At 42.1% G+C, this 19267-nt stretch overlaps 2 protein-coding genes across 6 annotated transcripts in view; one reads left to right on the top strand and one right to left on the bottom strand.

The window, feature by feature from the left end:
- Nucleotides 1-11637, bottom strand: part of CEP104 (centrosomal protein 104) — a 29168-nt gene extending 17531 nt beyond the window's left edge. For 2 of the 4 annotated variants that reach the window (XM_044995819.1, XM_044995823.1), the window contains exons 1-7: nucleotides 11518-11637; nucleotides 6830-6956; nucleotides 5506-5679; nucleotides 4306-4444; nucleotides 3344-3406; nucleotides 2266-2342; nucleotides 4-172 (exon numbers count right to left, since the gene is read on the bottom strand). In XM_044995819.1, coding sequence (XP_044851754.1) covers nucleotides 4-172; nucleotides 2266-2342; nucleotides 3344-3406; nucleotides 4306-4444; nucleotides 5506-5679; nucleotides 6830-6942 — 735 coding nt within the window. In that variant the 5' untranslated portion in view covers nucleotides 6943-6956; nucleotides 11518-11637. Of the gene's footprint in view, nucleotides 1-3; nucleotides 173-2265; nucleotides 2343-3343; nucleotides 3407-4305; nucleotides 4445-5505; nucleotides 5680-5790; nucleotides 5879-6824; nucleotides 6957-11517 lie in introns of those variants that run through there. The other 2 variants (XM_044995820.1, XM_044995822.1) reach the window with 2 other exon arrangements.
- Nucleotides 11638-11781: 144 nt separating this feature from the next.
- Nucleotides 11782-19227, top strand: DFFB (DNA fragmentation factor subunit beta). 2 transcript variants are annotated; one of them, XM_044995824.1, is made up of 7 exons: nucleotides 11782-11946; nucleotides 13153-13279; nucleotides 14357-14545; nucleotides 15304-15383; nucleotides 15588-15758; nucleotides 16976-17076; nucleotides 17647-19227. In XM_044995824.1, the coding sequence occupies exons 1-7, from the start codon at nucleotides 11833-11835 to the stop codon at nucleotides 17864-17866; spliced, it is 1002 nt and encodes a 333-aa protein (XP_044851759.1). In that variant the 5' UTR covers nucleotides 11782-11832; the 3' UTR covers nucleotides 17867-19227. The 2 variants fall into 2 exon arrangements, with proteins under 2 accessions (XP_044851759.1, XP_044851760.1); XM_044995825.1 differs by lacking the exon at nucleotides 16976-17076.
- Nucleotides 19228-19267: the final 40 nt, after the last annotated feature.

The following is a 19267-nucleotide window of genomic DNA, read 5'->3' as shown; positions in this document are numbered from 1 at the left end:
TACCTTTTGCAAGTCAGCAATAGCTTGTTTGAGTTTCTTGGCATAGTCATAACGTTCATGATGGACAGCTTCATGCTTTTTCTCATCCAGTTTACGAATTATCTGAGCAACTTCCGGATCCTGGTACATATCAAAAGCCAAATCATCCAGTGGTGAAATAGAGTCAGGTTTTCTGGAGAGAAAAAAAAAAAAGAAGAAAAGAAGATGATGATATTTTTTAGGTTAATCTGAAGCACCAGCTACAATATATTCCTTCTCTTTTTGCTGTGAGAAGATTAAAATATATTAAAGATGACAATTATTTTTTTCTCATTCTTCAGTATATTGTGGATCTCACTTATTTTAAATGGCTCATCAAAGTCACATTTTTCCTGTTTTACTTTGAAATACAAGTTTAGCTCTTGTAACAGTTATTATTGAAACCAAAAGAATATTTAAGCAAATGTATATTTTCCATTTTACTCTACACTGAAGTTTAGTGGATATGCTATCTCCTAACTCAATGTTCTAGACCTACCACCACCGAGACTTTGATGTGATCTGTTGTGATAATATAATCATATAGATGTCACTGAAAACATTTCTATGTAAATGAAAGAGCTCCTCAAGACTCTGGTCATTGAGATTTTCTAAGGAAGAAGAGCAGATGTCTGTTATAATGTTTATACACGGCTCTGAAGATTTAAAGTACTAGGTAATAGCTAATTATTATACTCCTGTTATTTCCATCATTCACCAAATCCTCTTCCTCCCAGATCCACTCTGAGGTGCTTCTTCCGCCAAATGAGAAACTGGAAAATACTGCCTCTAGCACTAGTCAATGTTGCTATGACTGCAGTGATTTTAGTAAGTAAACAATTTGTCAATGTCCACAGAAAATTGTCTTTTATTCAAAAGAAAATACCTCCTACTTACAAGGGAAATTAACCACTAGAACATCTTACCAAGGAACATGGTAGAGTCTTCATCATTTAAGTCTTTAAATGACAATTAGATGTCTTTCTAAAAAAATATATTCTCTAATCCAACCACAAGATAGGGGTTTGATAGCATTTCACCCAGTAATTTCTGCAAGGTCTGTGTTATACAGTTCAGACTAGAATCCTAGATGATCATAATGGTTCCTTCTGACCTTAAAAATATATGAATTTATCACTGAGAATAACAGTCTCTTCTTCTAAGTGAGATGCTAACATTTTTTTAAATGAAGAAAAAAAGATCCAGAAAAATAACATTCCTGAAAACTAAAAGATTGTGTTATTCTGATAGAGTGTTTTTGTGTACCAGGCATGCTACGATATTTCCTCCAGTTGTCACACAGATAATTCAATAATCTGCTGATTATTCTGATCAAATAATGCTAGAATTGGATCAATTTGATCAGAACAAGCAGGAAGTATTATAGGCCAAAATATCAAAATCCTATGCAATGGACACAGATTGTTCATACATCAACAGCACATGCAAAAACCAATGTGTGTAAATCAAGTAACTGCACATTTATTAGGATACAAACTGAATTAGTTACTTGATCTGCATGCCCAAAAGAGGGTTTCTGTAGGAACAATTTGCATGGCTTTTGTAGAGGTTTGAAAATGTGGGCCATATAATTATGCAGCCAAAAAAGCCTGACTGAGAAACACAGGGCTGGCTGTTGGTGGTCTCTGACAGTTACATGGCTGTTTGCTATGACAATAATATCGGTAGGAGAGTAACTCAGAGACCTAGCTAGCTTCTCGAGAGTATAGGCTAGTCTGTTAGCCAAACTACTGTCCTTGTCTGTCAGCTGATAGAACTACCACACTGGCCAAATTTGCAGTGCTGCCACATTGGCTGAATCCTTGACTGCCGGCATACACATTGTGATGGCAACCACACTGTAAATGTTAAAGAGGAAAATGGGATGAATGGTAGTTAAAGTTGTGCTGGTTAACAAGATGCCAAGAAGAATAGCTAGTGCTATCAATTCTGTAACAACTGCTTGGGTTCAAATTTGGCATCTAAGGAACAACAATGTTTCTGAGAAATAAGACACAAGGGTGGCTGATGAAGAAATAAGACCCAATAGAATGTGACTGCACACTGTTCATTCACCAAGCATGTAAGACATAATTAAGTTAATTAAATGCTGAAGTCCAACAATAATCAGCACAATTCACAGCTTGGAAATGACAGTTCTGGCACCTAAATTGTTTTTAGTTAATGCTCAAGATGTCACTAGTTTTATTAACTCCTCTGATCCAAATCTGAGCAGAGAAATCTTACCCGAGGTATGTTCCGTCTAAGGCTAGGTCATCTGGATTGTTCCCAAGGTAATGGTCAATCAGCTTCTCTCTTGAAGGCTTTGGAAGAAAAAGGTTAATGTAATGTCACTAATTTTTTTGTGAAGAGGATAGAAACTATAGATTCAAACAATTAAATGTGAGACATCATGTCATGCCTTTTCCTATACGCCTCTATATTTAGACTTAGTTATTTAAGTTGAACTAACAGTATCTTCAAACAAACTCACATATATAAAAAGATCTCACAATGTTAGTAGAGTTTTTACTACATCTCTGACAAAATACTAGGTTTGTTTAGCACAACAGTAAAAGTAAACATGGCAAAACTATTCTCTTATATGCAAATTACACAGTAAGTTTGAAAATAAAACTCTGTAATTTATATTTACTGTACTATAAGAGAACAACAGCATTTGCCTGAAACACCACACTTCATCATCAGGTGAGAATCTAGTAGGGTTAATGTTAACTAGGTTCTACTGGACCATCACTTCTGTGGATAAAGCTTATGCTCAAATAAATTTGTTAGTCTCTAAGGTGCCACAAGTACTCCTGTTCTTTTTCTGGAGATGGAAGTGACTCTTAGGATAAAGAAACGAGGGTGCGGGTTGAGCAGTCCAATGTGAGGAATACTACCTAGCCTGATGAAAAGGCTGGACCTGAAATTTGCTACCTTGTTGTTGCTTTGTTAACTCCAAATCCAGGAAGGGGGCACATTTTGCATTTTACATGAACTGCATGTACACATGCATGTAAAATAATCTGTGCCTTTTAAAAGGCTGAAAATACAAAATACTCAGTTCCATGATGCTATTTTGGTTTACTCCTTCCAAGGGAATTTCTTTTCAAAATTACATTAAAAAGAAACAACCACACAAAAAACAGAAAATAAGTGCATGACAGCTCTGTTTAAACAACACTAATGTAACAGCAACAAAAATCAAAAGGCACCCTACATTAGGTGAAGCACATCATTATTAAGTACGTGTAGCAACATTCAAAGGACAGTCTATGTTTGAGAGGGAAACTTTCTTCCATAATCATCTTTATATACTTACGTTATTGCTGTCATTGCTGTAGTCTGCAGGTTCCCCAATTATATTTATTGCTACCAGAGCAACCTAAGATAGAATTAAAAAGAAATACGGATACACAAGACCATTATTACTTTACTTGTATTTATGAAGACTGGAACAACGTCGTTATATAACATGCACTGAGCCACTACACAACTTGTGCTGGCACCTCTCAAATATTTTTATCACTTTTCAAAAATTATCTAGTAGTGAATTACTTAAATTCACACATTCTATGGGCCCTATGCACCCAAACATAGGTAGGCAAGAGCTCACTGTAAGCGTAAGATGCGTATCTTTAACAATTTATTACTAAATTAAAGGTAACTTGGCGAGAAACAACATGGTGTAGTGGTCTGCTACTCCCTTTTAGGTTGATAAGTCTGATTCATACACAGCATAACTATGCAAAGTTAGAGAGGCTGATTCTCAGTTTCTCTCATTTTGGATAGATGTGCAGTGTAACTACTTAATTCACTTACAAAAAAAAAATCAGATCCCAAAGCGCTGCTGTAATGTGGTGTGCAAGATAGCAGCAGCATTCCATCACAGAGAAAGCTGTTTGTCTTGGCTGTATAACACATTAAACACTCAGAGGTCAAAATGAAAAGAGGCATAGAAATGCACACTTGATTAATCTGGTCTGGACACATTGAATGCAGTGCTTGGATGAAAGTGTGCCAGAGGAAAGCGCTCTTGATTATATCCAAATTTCTTAAGTGTAGTATAGAAATCTCTAGACCTCTATAAATTGAAGCTAATAATTTGCACATTAAAGAAAAGAGACACCAGACTTTTAATTGACATTTTTTCTGAGAATTACTCATTCACAACTTCCCACTGGCAATTTTAGTTTTATAAATCAAAGCAGCATTTTGCTTCGGCAGTCTTGGACAACTGCAATACTGTCTAGAGCATCAAGTCACCATTTTAATTCATCTTACCTGACTGTATAAGTTGTATCTATTGATGTAATTTTTATGGAAAGTGAGTTTTAGATACTGTCCTACTGCATCCACGTAGACTGACTTCAGCTCCCGTGCTTTGTACCCGGTCTTCTCATTGTCTGAGAGAGAGACATAACTGTAGAAGGAAAATTGATTAAGCAGATGAAATGTGTAAAAACATGCGCAAATAGGTAAGATATATTTTGTTAATATACAACATCCATTCAAATTAGTATTTTGATCAATTTTAAAATGGTATTGAGAACTGAAATAAAGAACGCCATTTTTCTTTTTTAAAAAGCACTCCACGGATTTGATTCAACATGCGCAGAAATCAACAGGAATTTTGACACTGACTTCCAAGGGCTTTGGATCAGTCCCTATATCACTTCAGTAGAATAAGCCCCATGGCCCTGAGCCCGCATTGAGAAAACGTGTGAGGGAACCCTTGGGGCTCTACTCCGGCAGCCACACATATGGATGCAATTGCAGCACTGGGGCCTATGTATTAAAAGAGTTGATGTGTTAAATATGCTCAACTATTAATAGAATACCAGAGAACAGAGATGCAGAAAACCACCTGAAGTGATGGCAACCACCATCCCTTTAAAACTGCAATAAAAAGGACTTTTCTATCTGAAGATATTAAAATTCAAATTATGTATTTAGATTATAAGCTCTTTGGGACATATTTTTGTTATGTGTTAGTGGCACCTAGCAGTGAGGTTCATAACTGAGGCTTCTAAGTGCTACCACAATACAAATAAATAATAATGACACAGCACTTAATACATACTGGGTTTTGATAGATTTTTCTCCTTTCAACAACTGTGCCTGTTCCACATGCATATTTAAAAAGATGACATGTCAGCTTGTGTACTGAGAGATACTGGTCGATAAGTCTAGTAAGATGTCTATATCCGTGTTTAATAAAAACACAGAGAAGAATGCAGCTGTCATGTGTGTTCTGAAAGCCCAGAGAAAAATTCTGTCCTCAGTTGCACCCATACAATTCTAGTGACTTCAACTTTATTACTGTGGCATTCCACAGGTGCAGCTGGGGGACAGAATTTCCCTTCCCTATTTGCATAACATCACATCAACATTTTACCCATGACTAACATAAGATACCACTCCCTTCCCAAATCTTACCTTTCTGATTAAAGTGACACTATCATTTAGCACATTTTGACTTACCCCAGTCTGCGAAACCGCTCTGACTGATACGGTGCAAAGTACTCAGGCAGATTTTCACTAATGTAGAACTCAATTTTGCTTGAAATCATATACTGGTGAGCGAGTAATTGCAGCTTTCGAACTCGACATCTCTCCATCATCTGAAGGACGATTTCTTGTGGATACTGGCAGAGTCTGAAAGTAAAGAAAATGTTCAATAGCTATCTTCTTAAAGAATTACTGTCAACTGGAATCACATTTTGTCTAAAAATTGTATCTCTCTCATTGCTACAAGTAACCCCTAACATTCAGAGCCATGCTGGGAAGGAAGTGGGGAGGAGGGACAGCTTGCTTAGGTCCCTTGTTTGAGAGGGCTCCTAAAACCAAGTGACATTGCCGCCTGGCATGCAGGGTCATAGTGCCATCACAATAGCGGGTCAGCCAGATCAAACCTCAGTGGCTCTGCAACTCCACATTATAGGTTAGAAAGCCCAGACCAGGGAACCAGGCCCAGCCCTGTGAGACAGGAGCCAACCTCCTACTGCGGGCTGAGTGTAGTGTGGGCTCACTCTCCAATTCCCCCTGCCTTCCCTCAGTGGTAATTTTTTTAGCAGGGTGGGGGCCCTCAGTTTCAGATTTTGCCCTGGGCACCCCAAAATATGCAGCCCTGATAACACCACTATATAGCAAGGTAGGGTTTTTTTGCAGGGGGGAGGGAGGCTCTTTTTTCAATTGATTTTGTATATTTAACAGCAGTGTGTATAGACAGGTCCCCCTGCTGGCTGCGTGGGCCTGTAACACAATAGAAATGGAGAGAAAAACATTAAAAAAATTAGAGAAGGCAAGTGATTGTAAAACCACAAAAATTGGCAGGGGGACTCAGAGGCAGATGTAGTGCCCAAAATCACTTTTTTTTTTAAATTGACTTGTTTCAAGTTAATGGTATCCCTTTTAAGAACACTCTGGAGTTTTGGGAGACAAGGGGTGCATGGGATGAAAGGCAACTACAGAACTTGGTCCATAGTTCTCACAGCCAATGAGGTTCCTCACCCTGCAATCTGCTTTGGGCAGACAGAACCAGGCAGCTGACTTTGATGGGATCTCATGTGGACACAGGAGTCTGCCTGGAGCAGTTCACAGGACTGGGGCTGGATTTTGTCAAACTCTTTGTGATCTTGAATGAGAGGCAACTATGCAAAATCCTGATTTTCTATCTTAGATTTCTTATTTTTTGATGTAATCAGATACCCAGAGTAGAATTATTTCCCTGTGAATTACTTATCTCTCATATTTTAGAGACACTTCAATGCTTCCTTAATATAAATAACTCTTTCACTTACAGTACCTTGGTGATCTCCATCCATTGACTGTTGGTGCATGAACCATCAGTTCTTTTGCACTGAAGCCATCTTCATGTCCTGATGAACTGATAACTACGAATCCAATTTTGTGTGGCATTCTGCACAGTTGAGCTGATCAAAACAAGGACTTTTTAAAATCAAGTTAATCCATTTTATAAAAGCTACAACTAAATAAGTACAACCCACTCCTGCAGTCTCTACTTAGACAAAATGTTCACTTTCATGGGAACTTTCTTGAATAAATACTAGCACATCAGATTCTTAATCTAAATCCTATCAAACCTATCAAAATATTAAAGGTATTAGTTTTAGCTAACTTTACAAGCATTGTTTAATAAAGCCAATAAAAACTTCCAAACTCAGAGGGAACTTTGTACGATTTGCACAATTTCAGAATTTCCACTTTAGTAACATTGTTTTCTGTGCAGTTCCAGCTGGATTTCAGTGACCAAGTTTCCATATCCACCTGTCTATGAGAGCCCAAAAAGTGTCAGGACCAATTTAGTGAAAACACTATTTTAAGAATTCCAAGCATTTTAACCAACAGGCTTAAATGTAAAGGAAATGAGAACCAGACATTCAGAAAGCCTTTGGCAAGGTCCCTCACCAAATGCTCTTAAGTAACATAAAGAGTCATGATATAAGAGGGAACGTTCTCTCATGGATCAGTCACTGGTTAAAAGAGAAAACAAAAGGTAGAAATAAATGGTCAGTTTTCACAGAGAACAACAGTAAACAGCAGGGTCCCCCAAGGATCTGTACTGGGACTAGTGCTGTTCAACATCTTCAGAAATGATCTGGGGAAAATGGAAACAATAAGGTAACAAAGTTTGCATATGATACAAAATTAGTCAAGATAGTTAAGTCCAAAGCCGACTTTGAAGAGTTCCAAAGGGATCTCACAAAACTGGGTGACCGGGCAAGAATGAAAATCCGTGTTAATAAATGCAAAATAATGCACATTGACAAACAATCTTCAACTACACACACAAAATGGTGGGGTCTAAATTCGTTATTACCAGTCAAGAACAGATCTTGGAATCATTGTGGGTAGTTCTCTGAAAACATCTGCTAGGTGTGCAGGCAGTAAAAAAATAATATTACCAACCATAAGGAAAAGGATAAATAATAAAAATGAAAATATCATAATGCCACTATATAAATATATATATATATATATGAAAGAGGATTTAATAAACAGACTCATTCAGCTCTAATACTAACATGTTCTCACATCTTGTGTCAAGTCACTTAAGGAACACTGGTTAGGTTTAAAATTTTAATGTATATTCTTTGTTACTAACTCTTGAATACAACAACTGAAACAAGTGTAGAAATATCTAGATTACTTTCTATCACTTTTTTTGCAATTCATGAAGCTTGGAGTAGATCATTTAACTTTGGAAACATCCTACTAGGACAACTGCCCTCCCCTGAGTTTATACTGTACCTTCCTGGGGCTCTAGAGATGTTACCTCACTTCAAATACTAGACTAGAAACTAACCTTAAACAAGAGTGAAACTGACACTTTCAGGTCACTTTCACAGTATTGCCAATCCCAAATGTTCAAAAACAATGAATCAGGCTCACCAAAAATCATGAGATTATGTAAAAACAACAGATTTGGGGTTCTTTTTATTTGCCTTCTGCTTTTTGAGCCTTTAGGGTGCACTGGGGTCACATTTTGAAGCGTTCTCTACAGACATGAGGACTAAAAACTTCATTTTTCTTTACGAATGAAGGCTGAAATCATCACCTATCCACTTGACTCCAGGAGTTGCGGCTTTAAGGAAAACAATTACACCTCTACCCTGATATAACGTGGTCCTAAGGAACCAAAAAATCTCACCGCCTTAGAGGTGAGACCATGTTATATCAGGTTTGGTCTGGTATAGTGTACCGGCAAGAGCCAGTATGCCGTGCCGGACTGGACCGGCTTCCCCAGTGGTGATTTAAAGGGCCCAGTGCTCCAGCCGCTGCGGGGAGCCCCAGGCCCTTTAAATCACCACCGCCCGAGCCCCGTTGCCAGCGCTCCGGAGATTTAAAGGGCCCAGGGCTCCCCACAGCAGCTGGAGCCTCTGGCCCTTTAAATCACTGCCGGAGCCTGGCTGCCAGAGCCCCGACGGGGATTTAAAAGGCCTGGTGCTACAGCTGCTGCAGGGAGCTGCGAGCCCTTTAAATCACTGCCGGAGCTCCCACAGCGGGGCTCGGGTGGGAATTTAAAGGGCCTGGGACTCCCCGCAGCGGCTGGAGCCTCTGGCTCTTTAAATCACCACCTGAGCCTGGCTGCCAGAGCCCAGGTGGGGATTTAAAGGGTCTGGTGTTCCAGCTGCTGTGGGGAGCCCTGGGCCCTTTAAATCACCACTGGAGCAGGGCTTGGTCGGGGGATTTAAAGGGCCTGGGGCTCCACACGAATTCGGATATAACGCAGTAAAGCAGCGGGGCTTGGGTGGTGCTTTAAAGGGTCCGGGGCTCCTCACTGCTTTACCACATTATAACCGAATTCGTGTTATATCAGGTCACGTTCTATTGAAGTAGAGGGGTATCATGAGACACAAGACAAAAATCATGAGAGTTGGCAACACTGCTTTTACTTCTGTTTAAAAGCTAGTTACTTTTCAGAAGGCTCTTAAACACAACACTACAGCAACTGAGTTACAGTTCTCACAGGAGAATATTTAAAACCAAACATCAAGAAAATTCTATATTTTAAAGCTGAGGAAAAAACGGAGACTTCTGAGGTATATCAGGGCAACTTCAGGCAGGAAAGGAAAATAAACAGGCACAGGAGCTCTGGGCAGCTCTTCCTTTAGAAAAAAAGTTGGAGGGTCAAATCTTCTAGTCCTTAATCAACTAAAACTTCTATTGCCATCAGTGCCTTCACTCATAGCTATAAGCATCACAGCGGACATATGATAATGTGTGATCAATAACTATACACCTCACACTTAAATATCTGACCCATCTTATCCAGAGTTATATGCATTGGCTCAGGACTTTATGGACAAATCGTTGACTTTATGGACTCTGCGGATACAGTTTCTGTTCTTTGTTCTGGAATTGGCCTGAATACAGCTGAAACCCTAAGAATATGAGGCATGAACACATCTGAAACTTATATGACACTTTCTCGTTTCTGCCTTTTCTCAAACTCAGAACAAAAAATGGCTGAACAAAATGGTTTTCAGTTAAAATGTAAAATTGCACAGCAGCCATTGCGCTACAACCCAGCATGGGGCAGAACCTGCCACCCCTTGGGAGTTAAGCTATCCCCTCTCATCTGACTCTTATTCTCCATCCTTCCTAACCTCTGTGCTGCTTTTCATGCTGTCAACCATGACATCCATCCTGGGACCATCTGCTGGAGTCTCAGAGAACTGGCTGCCGTGGTTTTGCTCTCATCTATCAGAATCCTCTTTTTTTTTTACAGCATGCAGCAGAGAGAGGGGCTGGTCTGCTGGATAGGGAGCTAGCCCTGAAAGACCTGGGTTCTACTCCCCACCCACATGGACTTCCTGACTGACCCCACCCCAGGTCAGTGCTTTAAGGACAGAATTTCAAAGGTTTTTAGGCACCCAAAGATGCAGTTAGATATCTAGTGGGGTTTATAAAGCACCAAATCTTCTAAGTGCATTTGAAAATCTCATGAGGTGCCTAAATACCTTTGAAAATCTGGCCTTTGGTCTGTGTGTGCCTCAGTTCCCCACCTGTACAATGGGGATAACAGCCCTGCTCTATCTCGCCAAGGGGCTGTGAGGAGAAATAGGTTAGACATTGTGAGGCGCAGTCTCAGATACTATGGTGATGAAACCACATAAATACCACAGGAAGAGTGGGCACTTCTCTATACACTGGCTAGTTCTTCTCTGGGTCTGACCCCTTCTTTTTGCCTACATCCCCAAATCGTCCCCTTTTCTGAATGTAACCTTGGCTCAGTGCTTTGCTGTATTTTTTCTGAATCCCCTGTTCTCAAACCCTCCTTCCTCTCCACGGAGGGATTCCTCTTTTACAGGCTAAACTTCCATATCCTTCATTTAATCCCCAGCCCTTTCTGATCTTAACCGCCTGGCCGCTGTTTGTAAACAAAATACTGACTCCCTGCCCCGGGGGCACCTCTCCTCTGCACCACCTCACCCTGACCCTGTGCTGTAGTTAAGAGCTCCATTTGGGAGCTTGCACCTCCTGTCTGAAACTCGGGTGGAGGGGGCTCCAGCCCGCCTCTGCTCCTCCCCCCCCCCCCACTGGCGCCCTTGTCAGGGGAGGGGAGCCTGCTGAGACGCCTGCACAGAGGGGTAACCAGAGAAGCGGGGGGGGGGGGCTCTCTCTCCAGGACGGTCAAAGGGGAAGGGTCGGGGGGCCAGGCCCTAAACGCTGGGGCTGGGGGTGTTTGTAAAGCAAGAACTTGGTAAAGATCCCGGCGGGGGCGTCACGGACAAATTCAACCCGCTGCGGTAGCTCCCCCCGCCCAGCAACGCGAGGCCAGTAGGGAAGCGCCCGCGGCCAGGGCCGGCTGAGGTAGCAGGGGCTTGGCCAGAGGCCCCAGGCCCGAGCGCGGGGGTGCTGGGGGGGGGGGGCGGGGATGGCCCTGCCCAGGCCGGCCGGGTCTGGGGGTCCCCATAGGATGGGGGAGTCGCGGGACGGGGTCGGGCAAGGACAGACGTTACCGCTCACCTCGGGCATGACAGGACCGCGAGCGGGGCAACGATCCCTCCCCCCCCTCACCTACTTCACTCCGGCTCCATCGCCAGGGCCACCGCTCTCATGGCAACCGGCCTAGTACACGCCCCCTGCGCATGCGCGGCGGCCGGGCCACATCTGCGCATGCGCCAGACCTGCTGATTCTCGGGGGACTGCTTCCGCCTCGGTAACCCCCATGGCGTCCGGAGGCGGGTGGGTGTCTGTGAGCATGCGCAAACCGAATGGGAGCGGCGCTAGGGCCCGGAAGCTGCTGAGGCCACAGGCTCGGGCCCCGCTCTCGGCTGGGCCATGGCCCCGCGGCCCAAGGCCTTCAAGATCCGCAGCCTGCGCGGCCCCCAGAAGTACGGGGTGGCGGGGAGGAGCCTGCCGGAGCTGCTGCGCAAGGGGGGCAAGCTGCTGCAGGTGCGGCCTGAGCCCGCCGCCCCGGGGGCATCGGCGAGCCCGGCGAGCCCCGGCGAGAGGCAGCCCCCCCCTCCCAGCGCCTTACGGGGGAGATGGGGTGACCTCGGCTTGGCACACTGCCCTGGGGCGGGGACCACGGCCCTGTCAGTACAGCCCCCCCCCCCAACACAGGAAATCGGCGGGGGCCCGGCCGCTTCCTGTATCTCGGGGTGTTTGTGGCGCCCCATCACCCTGAGCGCCTCTGACAGCCAGTGGCGCAGGGGTGGGCAACCCACGGCGCGCGTGCCGCAGGCGGCAGTGGCACTCACACTGCCCGGCTCCTGGCCACCGGTCCGGGGGGGCTCTGCAGTTTGATTTACTTTTGAATGAAGCTTCTTAAACATTTAAAAAACCTTATTTACTTTACACACAACAATAGTTTAGTTACCGGTATATATTATAGACCAGGGGTCGGCAACCTCTGGCACACGGCTCGCCAGGGTAACCACCCTGGTGGGCCGGGCGATTTGTTTACCTGCCGCGTCGGCAGGTTCGGCGGATCGCAGCTCCCACTGGCCACCGTTCGCCGCTCCAGGCCAGTAGGGCAGCGGGAAGCGGCGCGGGCTGAGGGATGTGTTGGCCGTGGCTTCCTGCCGCCCCCATTGGCCTGGAGCAGTGAACCACGGCCAGATCCGCTGAACCTGCTGACACGGCAGGTAAACAAACTGGTCCCTGGCGAGCCACATGCCAGAGGTTGCCAACCCCTGTTACAGACTTATAGAAAGAGATCTTCTAAAAACGTTAAAATGTATTACTGGCACGCGAAACCTTAAATTAGAGTGAATAAATGAAGACTCGGCACAGCACTTCTGAAAGGTTGCTGACCCCTGCAGTAGTGTCTGAGCGTGGGGGGTAAGGGGCGCATAACCGCTTTGAGCAGGAGCAGGGATTATCCAGCAGCACTGATAATATCTCCCCGGAGAATCACACACACATTTTGGGAGTGGAAGATGATGGTGCCAATGCGCCTTCACCCTGTCTCAGAGTGCAAAGATGCTAGCTCTGTAACAGCAAAGGCACCTGTAGGTGCTGGTAGAATCTGTATTTTTGCATTTTCAGTTACTTTATTTATTTTAACAGATTTAACTTTTAAAGTTTTCTTTGTGTCCATTCTAACTTTATTAAAGTGCAGATGTGTGCCTGTGTGTGTTTTCTTTTTGTGAACAGCTTTCTTTTCCTGACTGCCGGCTCTGTTTGTATGAGGATGGGACAGAACTGACTGAAGGTTACTTCCACAGCATTCCAGATAATACGGACCTTATACTACTAGCCCCAGGGGAGACCTGGCAGGGTTGTAAGTGGGAAACATTTATCAGTTTATCTTGCAACTTAAACAGTTTCACATTTCAAAACCCCAAATGGGAAGGAGTCAGAATTTGGGATTTTATCTCCATTTTTGCAACTGTTGCTCAATATGACCTTGTAAAGGCCTCCTTGTGCCTCAGTTTACCAGTATGTAAAAGGCATATGATACCAACCTAAAACTTCATTACAACCTACTATTGTGCATTTACTAGTCTGAACAACTAAAACTAAAGCTAATCTACAGCTTTCATCTTAAAATACACTTGGATACCTTATCATTGGGTTTTTGTTCACACCCTTATTTTAAAAATGTGTGCAATGGGCAGGGGTGGCTCCAGGCACCAGCATGCCAAGCACGTGCCTGGGGCGGCAAGCCACCGGGGGCACATTGCCGGTCGCCGCGAGGGCGGCAGGCAGGTTGCCTTCGGCGGCATGCCTGCGGAGGGTCCGCTGGTCCTGTGGCTTCGGCGGACCTCCCGCAGGCGTGCCGCCGAATCCGCGGGACCGGGGACCTCCCACAGGCAAGCCGCCGAAGGCAGCCTGCCTGCCGTGCTTGGGGCGGCAGAATACCTAGAGCCGCCTCTGGCAATGGGCCACTCACTTTTTAGTGATATGTTACTGTATTACTAAGGTAGTTCTGTAAAAAGTAAACTGGAAGAAATTTCCCTCATTTTTCAGAGTTGATCACTTGGGTGGAGAAAAGCTTGGTAGGTTTTTGAACAGGTGCAGAATAAAAGTAAAGATGCCTTTTACTCACCAGGTAGTAATGTTGAAGTCAGTGGGGCTACTCAGAGCAAGGTGCTATTCAACATGAATAAGGTGCTGGGAATTTGGCCCTTTGCTCCCAGATTTCCTATGAAACACTAGAAAGTCAATACTGCAGTCTTGGATTTACTTTTCATTAAGATATAAATGTTGAAAAATAGCATAATACTCTTAAAATATTCTTTATACAGTCCCAGACAAACTTTTTATGGAACACACGAAAATCCTAGCTGAAAGCACAGTTCAGACTACATAAGTTTGCCTAGCACTAGTTTAATTTTTTCTTCATTTAAAACTACAGTTGTCAGTGGCATAGATCACTTCCTAAATACATTTTACACACAAAAAGATGACATTGTTGAGGCTGCACAAAAGCTGCTATCAGATGAACAGGCTCCCAAGAGACAGAAGCTTCTAGTGGATCTCATTCAAAACCTAAGTGAAAACATTTTGGCGGAAAGCAGAGAGGAAGACAGAAAGTGGTTTGAAGGTAAGTTCTGTATCAGTATAGCAGTTAAACCTCTCAGCAGTGTGATAGTTGAGATAGTTTTAAATCGTTTCCATCTTTAATTTCTGTGATTTGATCACAACATATGGTCTATGTCCTCAACTTCTCTGTATTTATCAACTCTTAATTCTAAAATGACCCAACTGAAAAGGATCCTGCCATTTTCCTATTGCACAGTTCAGTAGATCTGTCAGATATTCCTCTTACTTTCCTCCCATTTCTTCTACACGTAAAGTCTCTGGGCAACTCTTTAGTGTTTAGTTATTTTTGATTTATATTCCTCTTTATGTTTAGATATCTATTCCCTTTAGATGTCACTCATTGAAAGACCCAAATAGATATAGCTTAACTATCTCCTTTTAAGCCCATCCATCTGGTACTCTAATAATTGTGGTGTTCCTTTCTGAAGACCCTTCAGTTTGTCATCTTTCTGATACAGAAGTGCCTGGAACTAAACACAATATTCCAGGTATGGGCCATCAAGGAGTACCATTAAGAGCAATGATTGATCTATGATTTATTAAGTGCAAACAACATGCTGAGCCCTCTGTAAAGCCAAAATAGTAATGCATTCTTGGTGTCCAGGGTCCTTACGCTACGAACAAGGAAGCAGTGCAAATAAACAACCATACTCATTTCATTTCATAAAGAAAAGGAGCCAGAGGTCCAGCCAAGTAAAACAATGGCTTGAGAGTTTTTGTACAAGAAGCAAGTCATAAAATATTTTTTATTTCTTTTAGGTATAGAGTCTCGCTTTAAGAATAAATCAAGTTATATGAGATACAGTTGTGAAAGCAGAATACGAAGTTATATGAAAGAGGTAAAAATTGCTGTTTTGAATGTAGCTTGGTTTCAGGCTGTTATTAAAAATAAATCTTTACATTAGACCTGAACAGCTTGTTTTTTTCCCATAAACAGCCATGGAACTATAAGTATTAAATTTAAATCTATTGGATTTATTAAATAGATTCAGAGTGCAATAGGCACTATCTGAGCTGACATAGTGCTTTCTGTTTTCTTAAAGGTTAGCAGTTATACTTCAGCTGTTCATCCAGCAGCACAAGCAGAATATAAAAGAATAACTGACTTTATGTTGGATAAACTGAAGTCTGTTAAATATAATGGCTGTTACTTTGACAGAAGAGAGGAGGCGGCGGTCCGCCTCTGCACTACTGAGGGATGGTTCTCCTGTCAAGTAAGAAACTATTTATAAGATAAATAAGTGTAAGATATATTTTATATGCTATGCTCATGAAAATAAATTGTAATGGGAGTTAGCATTTAAAGGCAGAATAAGCCTCTGGGCACAGCAAACTATTAAACCGAAGAGAAACAACTTACCTACCTACAGTGACTGAAGGACGCTGCCAGCGTAATTTGTTCTCAGATAAAATTATTTGGGGTTTTTACTAAATTTAAACAAGACTTAAAACCCACAACTGGTTTTTTTCGTTTTGTTTTGTTTTTTGGAGTGAAATTTTAAACATTGCAGCACTGAGCGTGAAACTGACTAATTACTTTGAGCATCCAACTTTTGAGAAGCATAAATTGTGGCAAATTACCTCTTTTAATAATCAAGGGTGTGGGTAACAACTAACTTATTTACAACATTTTAAAGTTGACAGTGTCCCGTTGCTGATTGTCATACTGCTGAACAAATTCAAGCCTTACTAGGGGAGGGGCGGGGCTTTCCAGGATTCTGTTTTTATTTAAGTAAAATGTCTGATTTAGGCTGACATTTCAGTTAGGCTTTCAGCAGGACATGGTGCCAACTGTTGTGTAAACAATCACGCAGCTTTAAAAGAGAACTTGTTTCTTGCCCTTTATAAGCTAAAAATTGGATTTCACATCTGTTGTCCTGAACCACTGATCCACAAATTGTTGTAAAACAGCAGCACTATCAGGGGCCTCAGTACTGGCTTTCCAATCATTATTAAAAGTTCCACCATGCTAAGAGCTGCCCCCTATTCACCTCTTCCATAGGCACACATTTCACAGTCATTTCTTAGTCAGAGTTCTCGGCTGCAAGTGCTGGCATGCTCTACAGCAGTGGTGGGCAACCTGGGTCCATCAGGGTAATCTGCTAGCAGGCCGCAAGACAGTATTTACATTGACCACCCTTAGGCATGGCCGCCCGGAGCTCCCAGTGGTCGCAGTTCACTGTTGGAATGTCTACAGTGATGGAATTTGAGGAAAGAGAGAACTACTTAGATACCCAATTAAATACAAGCACAGGTTAGCAATATTGATTGCTTATCTGTGCAGGGAAGAACTATTAAAATTTTATCCTGTATTTCCAAAGGGAGGTTTTGTCAGTGGATGGCCTTGATTCTTCCCATATCTTTTCCTATGCAACAAGTTGAATACATTTTGCTGGGTGGATACCATCCCACTGCCTTTATCTTTTGACAGGGTCCTTTTGACAGGAATTACTGCCTGTGTAAACATTCCATCAATCCCTACAGTAACAGGGAGAGCAGAATCCTCTTCAGTACATGGAATCTCGATCATATGTATGTATGAAACATTAAATCAAACATACCTGTTACACACTGTCCACCTTCAGTGTCAAACAAGTTACCACCCAGCTTGTTTTCATCTTACGGGGAAGTCTGATGGTTGGTCTGCTCATTTTATCCTAAGTCCACTGAGATGGAAGATACTCAGATATTGCACGATGGGTGGCAGGATAGAGCTCTACAGTAGATACTACATTCTAGTACATACATCATTAGCTGCTCTTTCCTTACCCCTAACTTCTCTGTGTATTACAAACATCCCCCCCACTAGGCTCCTCAGGTGACTGTTCTCTTTAATTTCTGCCCCTGTCCAAAGCTATTTCAGGTGTTATGCACTTAAAAATTACATAGGATTCTAGGGTCCATATTATTCATGCTAAGGTCCTTTCTTTAGAAATTAAAAACCACCATCACACACATCCTAATATCAATGCAGAAAATTCTTACATATGACTGAAAAGTTAGCTCCCATCACTCCTTCAGAGAATACATACATGGTTCGTAAAAAAAAGAAAATTTGTTACTGTCAATAATGGGAAATGCGCCTTTCATTTTATATTGCAGAATAGAGAAGAAACGTACTATTGTCCCAACACTGGCAGAAGCTGTCAAAGAACAAGATGGAAAGGAAGTGGCCTGGGAATACTTCTATCAGTTGCTGTTTACTCTGGAAAATTTAAAACTAGTGCATATTGCTTGCCATAAGAAAACCAGCCATAATCTTACCTGTGACAAAACTAAAATATACAGAAAAAGAAAGCGTATGCGGAAGGTCTCAAAGTGACTTTCCTGAAGGTGGCTCTTTGCTGGGGTTTTCTAAACTATTTGAAAGGACACCATTTTTAATATTTCTAAAATTCATAGTGAAAACATTATAGATTGATCTCTTCTTGCTAAATTCCCTAATATAGATGTGGCTGCAATCAAACCTAGTTCAAACATTTGTCATTCCACCTTTCATACACTTGGTTCCTGAGGCTCCAGCTCATTTTCCAAGCAACTTGCAGTTTATAGAATGTGAAATGTAGTTTATATAACAGACCTTTTATACCAAGTGTCCTGGCCCTTTAGCCATAGGTACAACCTAAGCAGTTGAAGTCTCTCCCAAACCCAGTCATGTTGGCTTTTTTGTCTCACATGAAGCCAGACAGGAGTGCTGCCTGGAAATAAAGTTCAGTCTCCATAACTGATTCAATCCTGGCCAGTTTTGTAGGCATGCCAAAAATGGGAAAAGTTGTACTAATGTGGACCCCACTAAATGACTTTGAGGGAGATTTTCAAAGGGTACCTAAGGAAGTTAGCAGCATAGATCCCCTTAAAATTCATTAGGGCCTGTACTTAAACATTTAGACATTTTAGAAAATTTCCCCCTCAGCTGACCACAAACTGCCAGAAGGGTAAAGACTTAACATGTTCAGAGCTAGATCTGATTGAGAGATGAAAGGCTTAGTATCCCATTACCAATGCAGGCTCTGATCTCTTTCTTACATTGGAAGTGCAGGTCCAAGAAGCAAGCTCCAGCAAAGTTGAGCTATTTCTGCAAATCATTAATTTCCAAGTGCTCTGGAACAACAATGCACCCAGCTATTGCTTTCAACGTTAAGTCTGTGAGGTAGTTAAGTTGTTTTACAGAATTTACAGCTGGGCAAACAATCCCTGTGCCTTAGATTTACCAAAGGCCACCACACACTCAGTAGCAGAGCTACTCCCAGTCCTGTGTCCCAGGGATCTCTGCTCTAATCTACTACTGACTCCCATTTTTAACCTATACTATTATTTTGCATACATATTTTCTAAAGAAACTCTATCAGTGGTGCTAGATTGTCTGTTTTTTTGGTTCATGTTCTGATTTTGTTTTTTAAAATACCATCTTTCAACTTCCTTGGCTGCTTGACTTTTCTTGCAGTGTTGTACAGTACTACATATGAAAGATATTATAGGAAAAGGTATTGTATGTTCAATATCTTTGATAATTGTCTGTTCAGCTGTGCTCTCCTCTACCTCAATTATGTAGTAAAATGTGAATGATTTTTTTTTTTAAAGGCCATCTGAAATCAACTGAATTCTCAGGAACTATGTAAATGTAAAACTTTAATGTATTTTTATATATTTGTTTAATAAAGTTCATGCATCTTTTGCCTTGTACATAAGTATAAAGGAGAAACAATGTGTGTACAAGCAACTA

The sequence above is a fragment of the Mauremys mutica genome, chromosome 21 (genome assembly GCF_020497125.1).
Source record: "Mauremys mutica isolate MM-2020 ecotype Southern chromosome 21, ASM2049712v1, whole genome shotgun sequence".
NCBI classification, from domain to species: Eukaryota; Metazoa; Chordata; order Testudines; family Geoemydidae; genus Mauremys; species Mauremys mutica.
The sequence above is the reverse complement of the archived record's forward strand: the minus strand, read 5'-3'. Positions and strand labels throughout refer to the sequence as shown.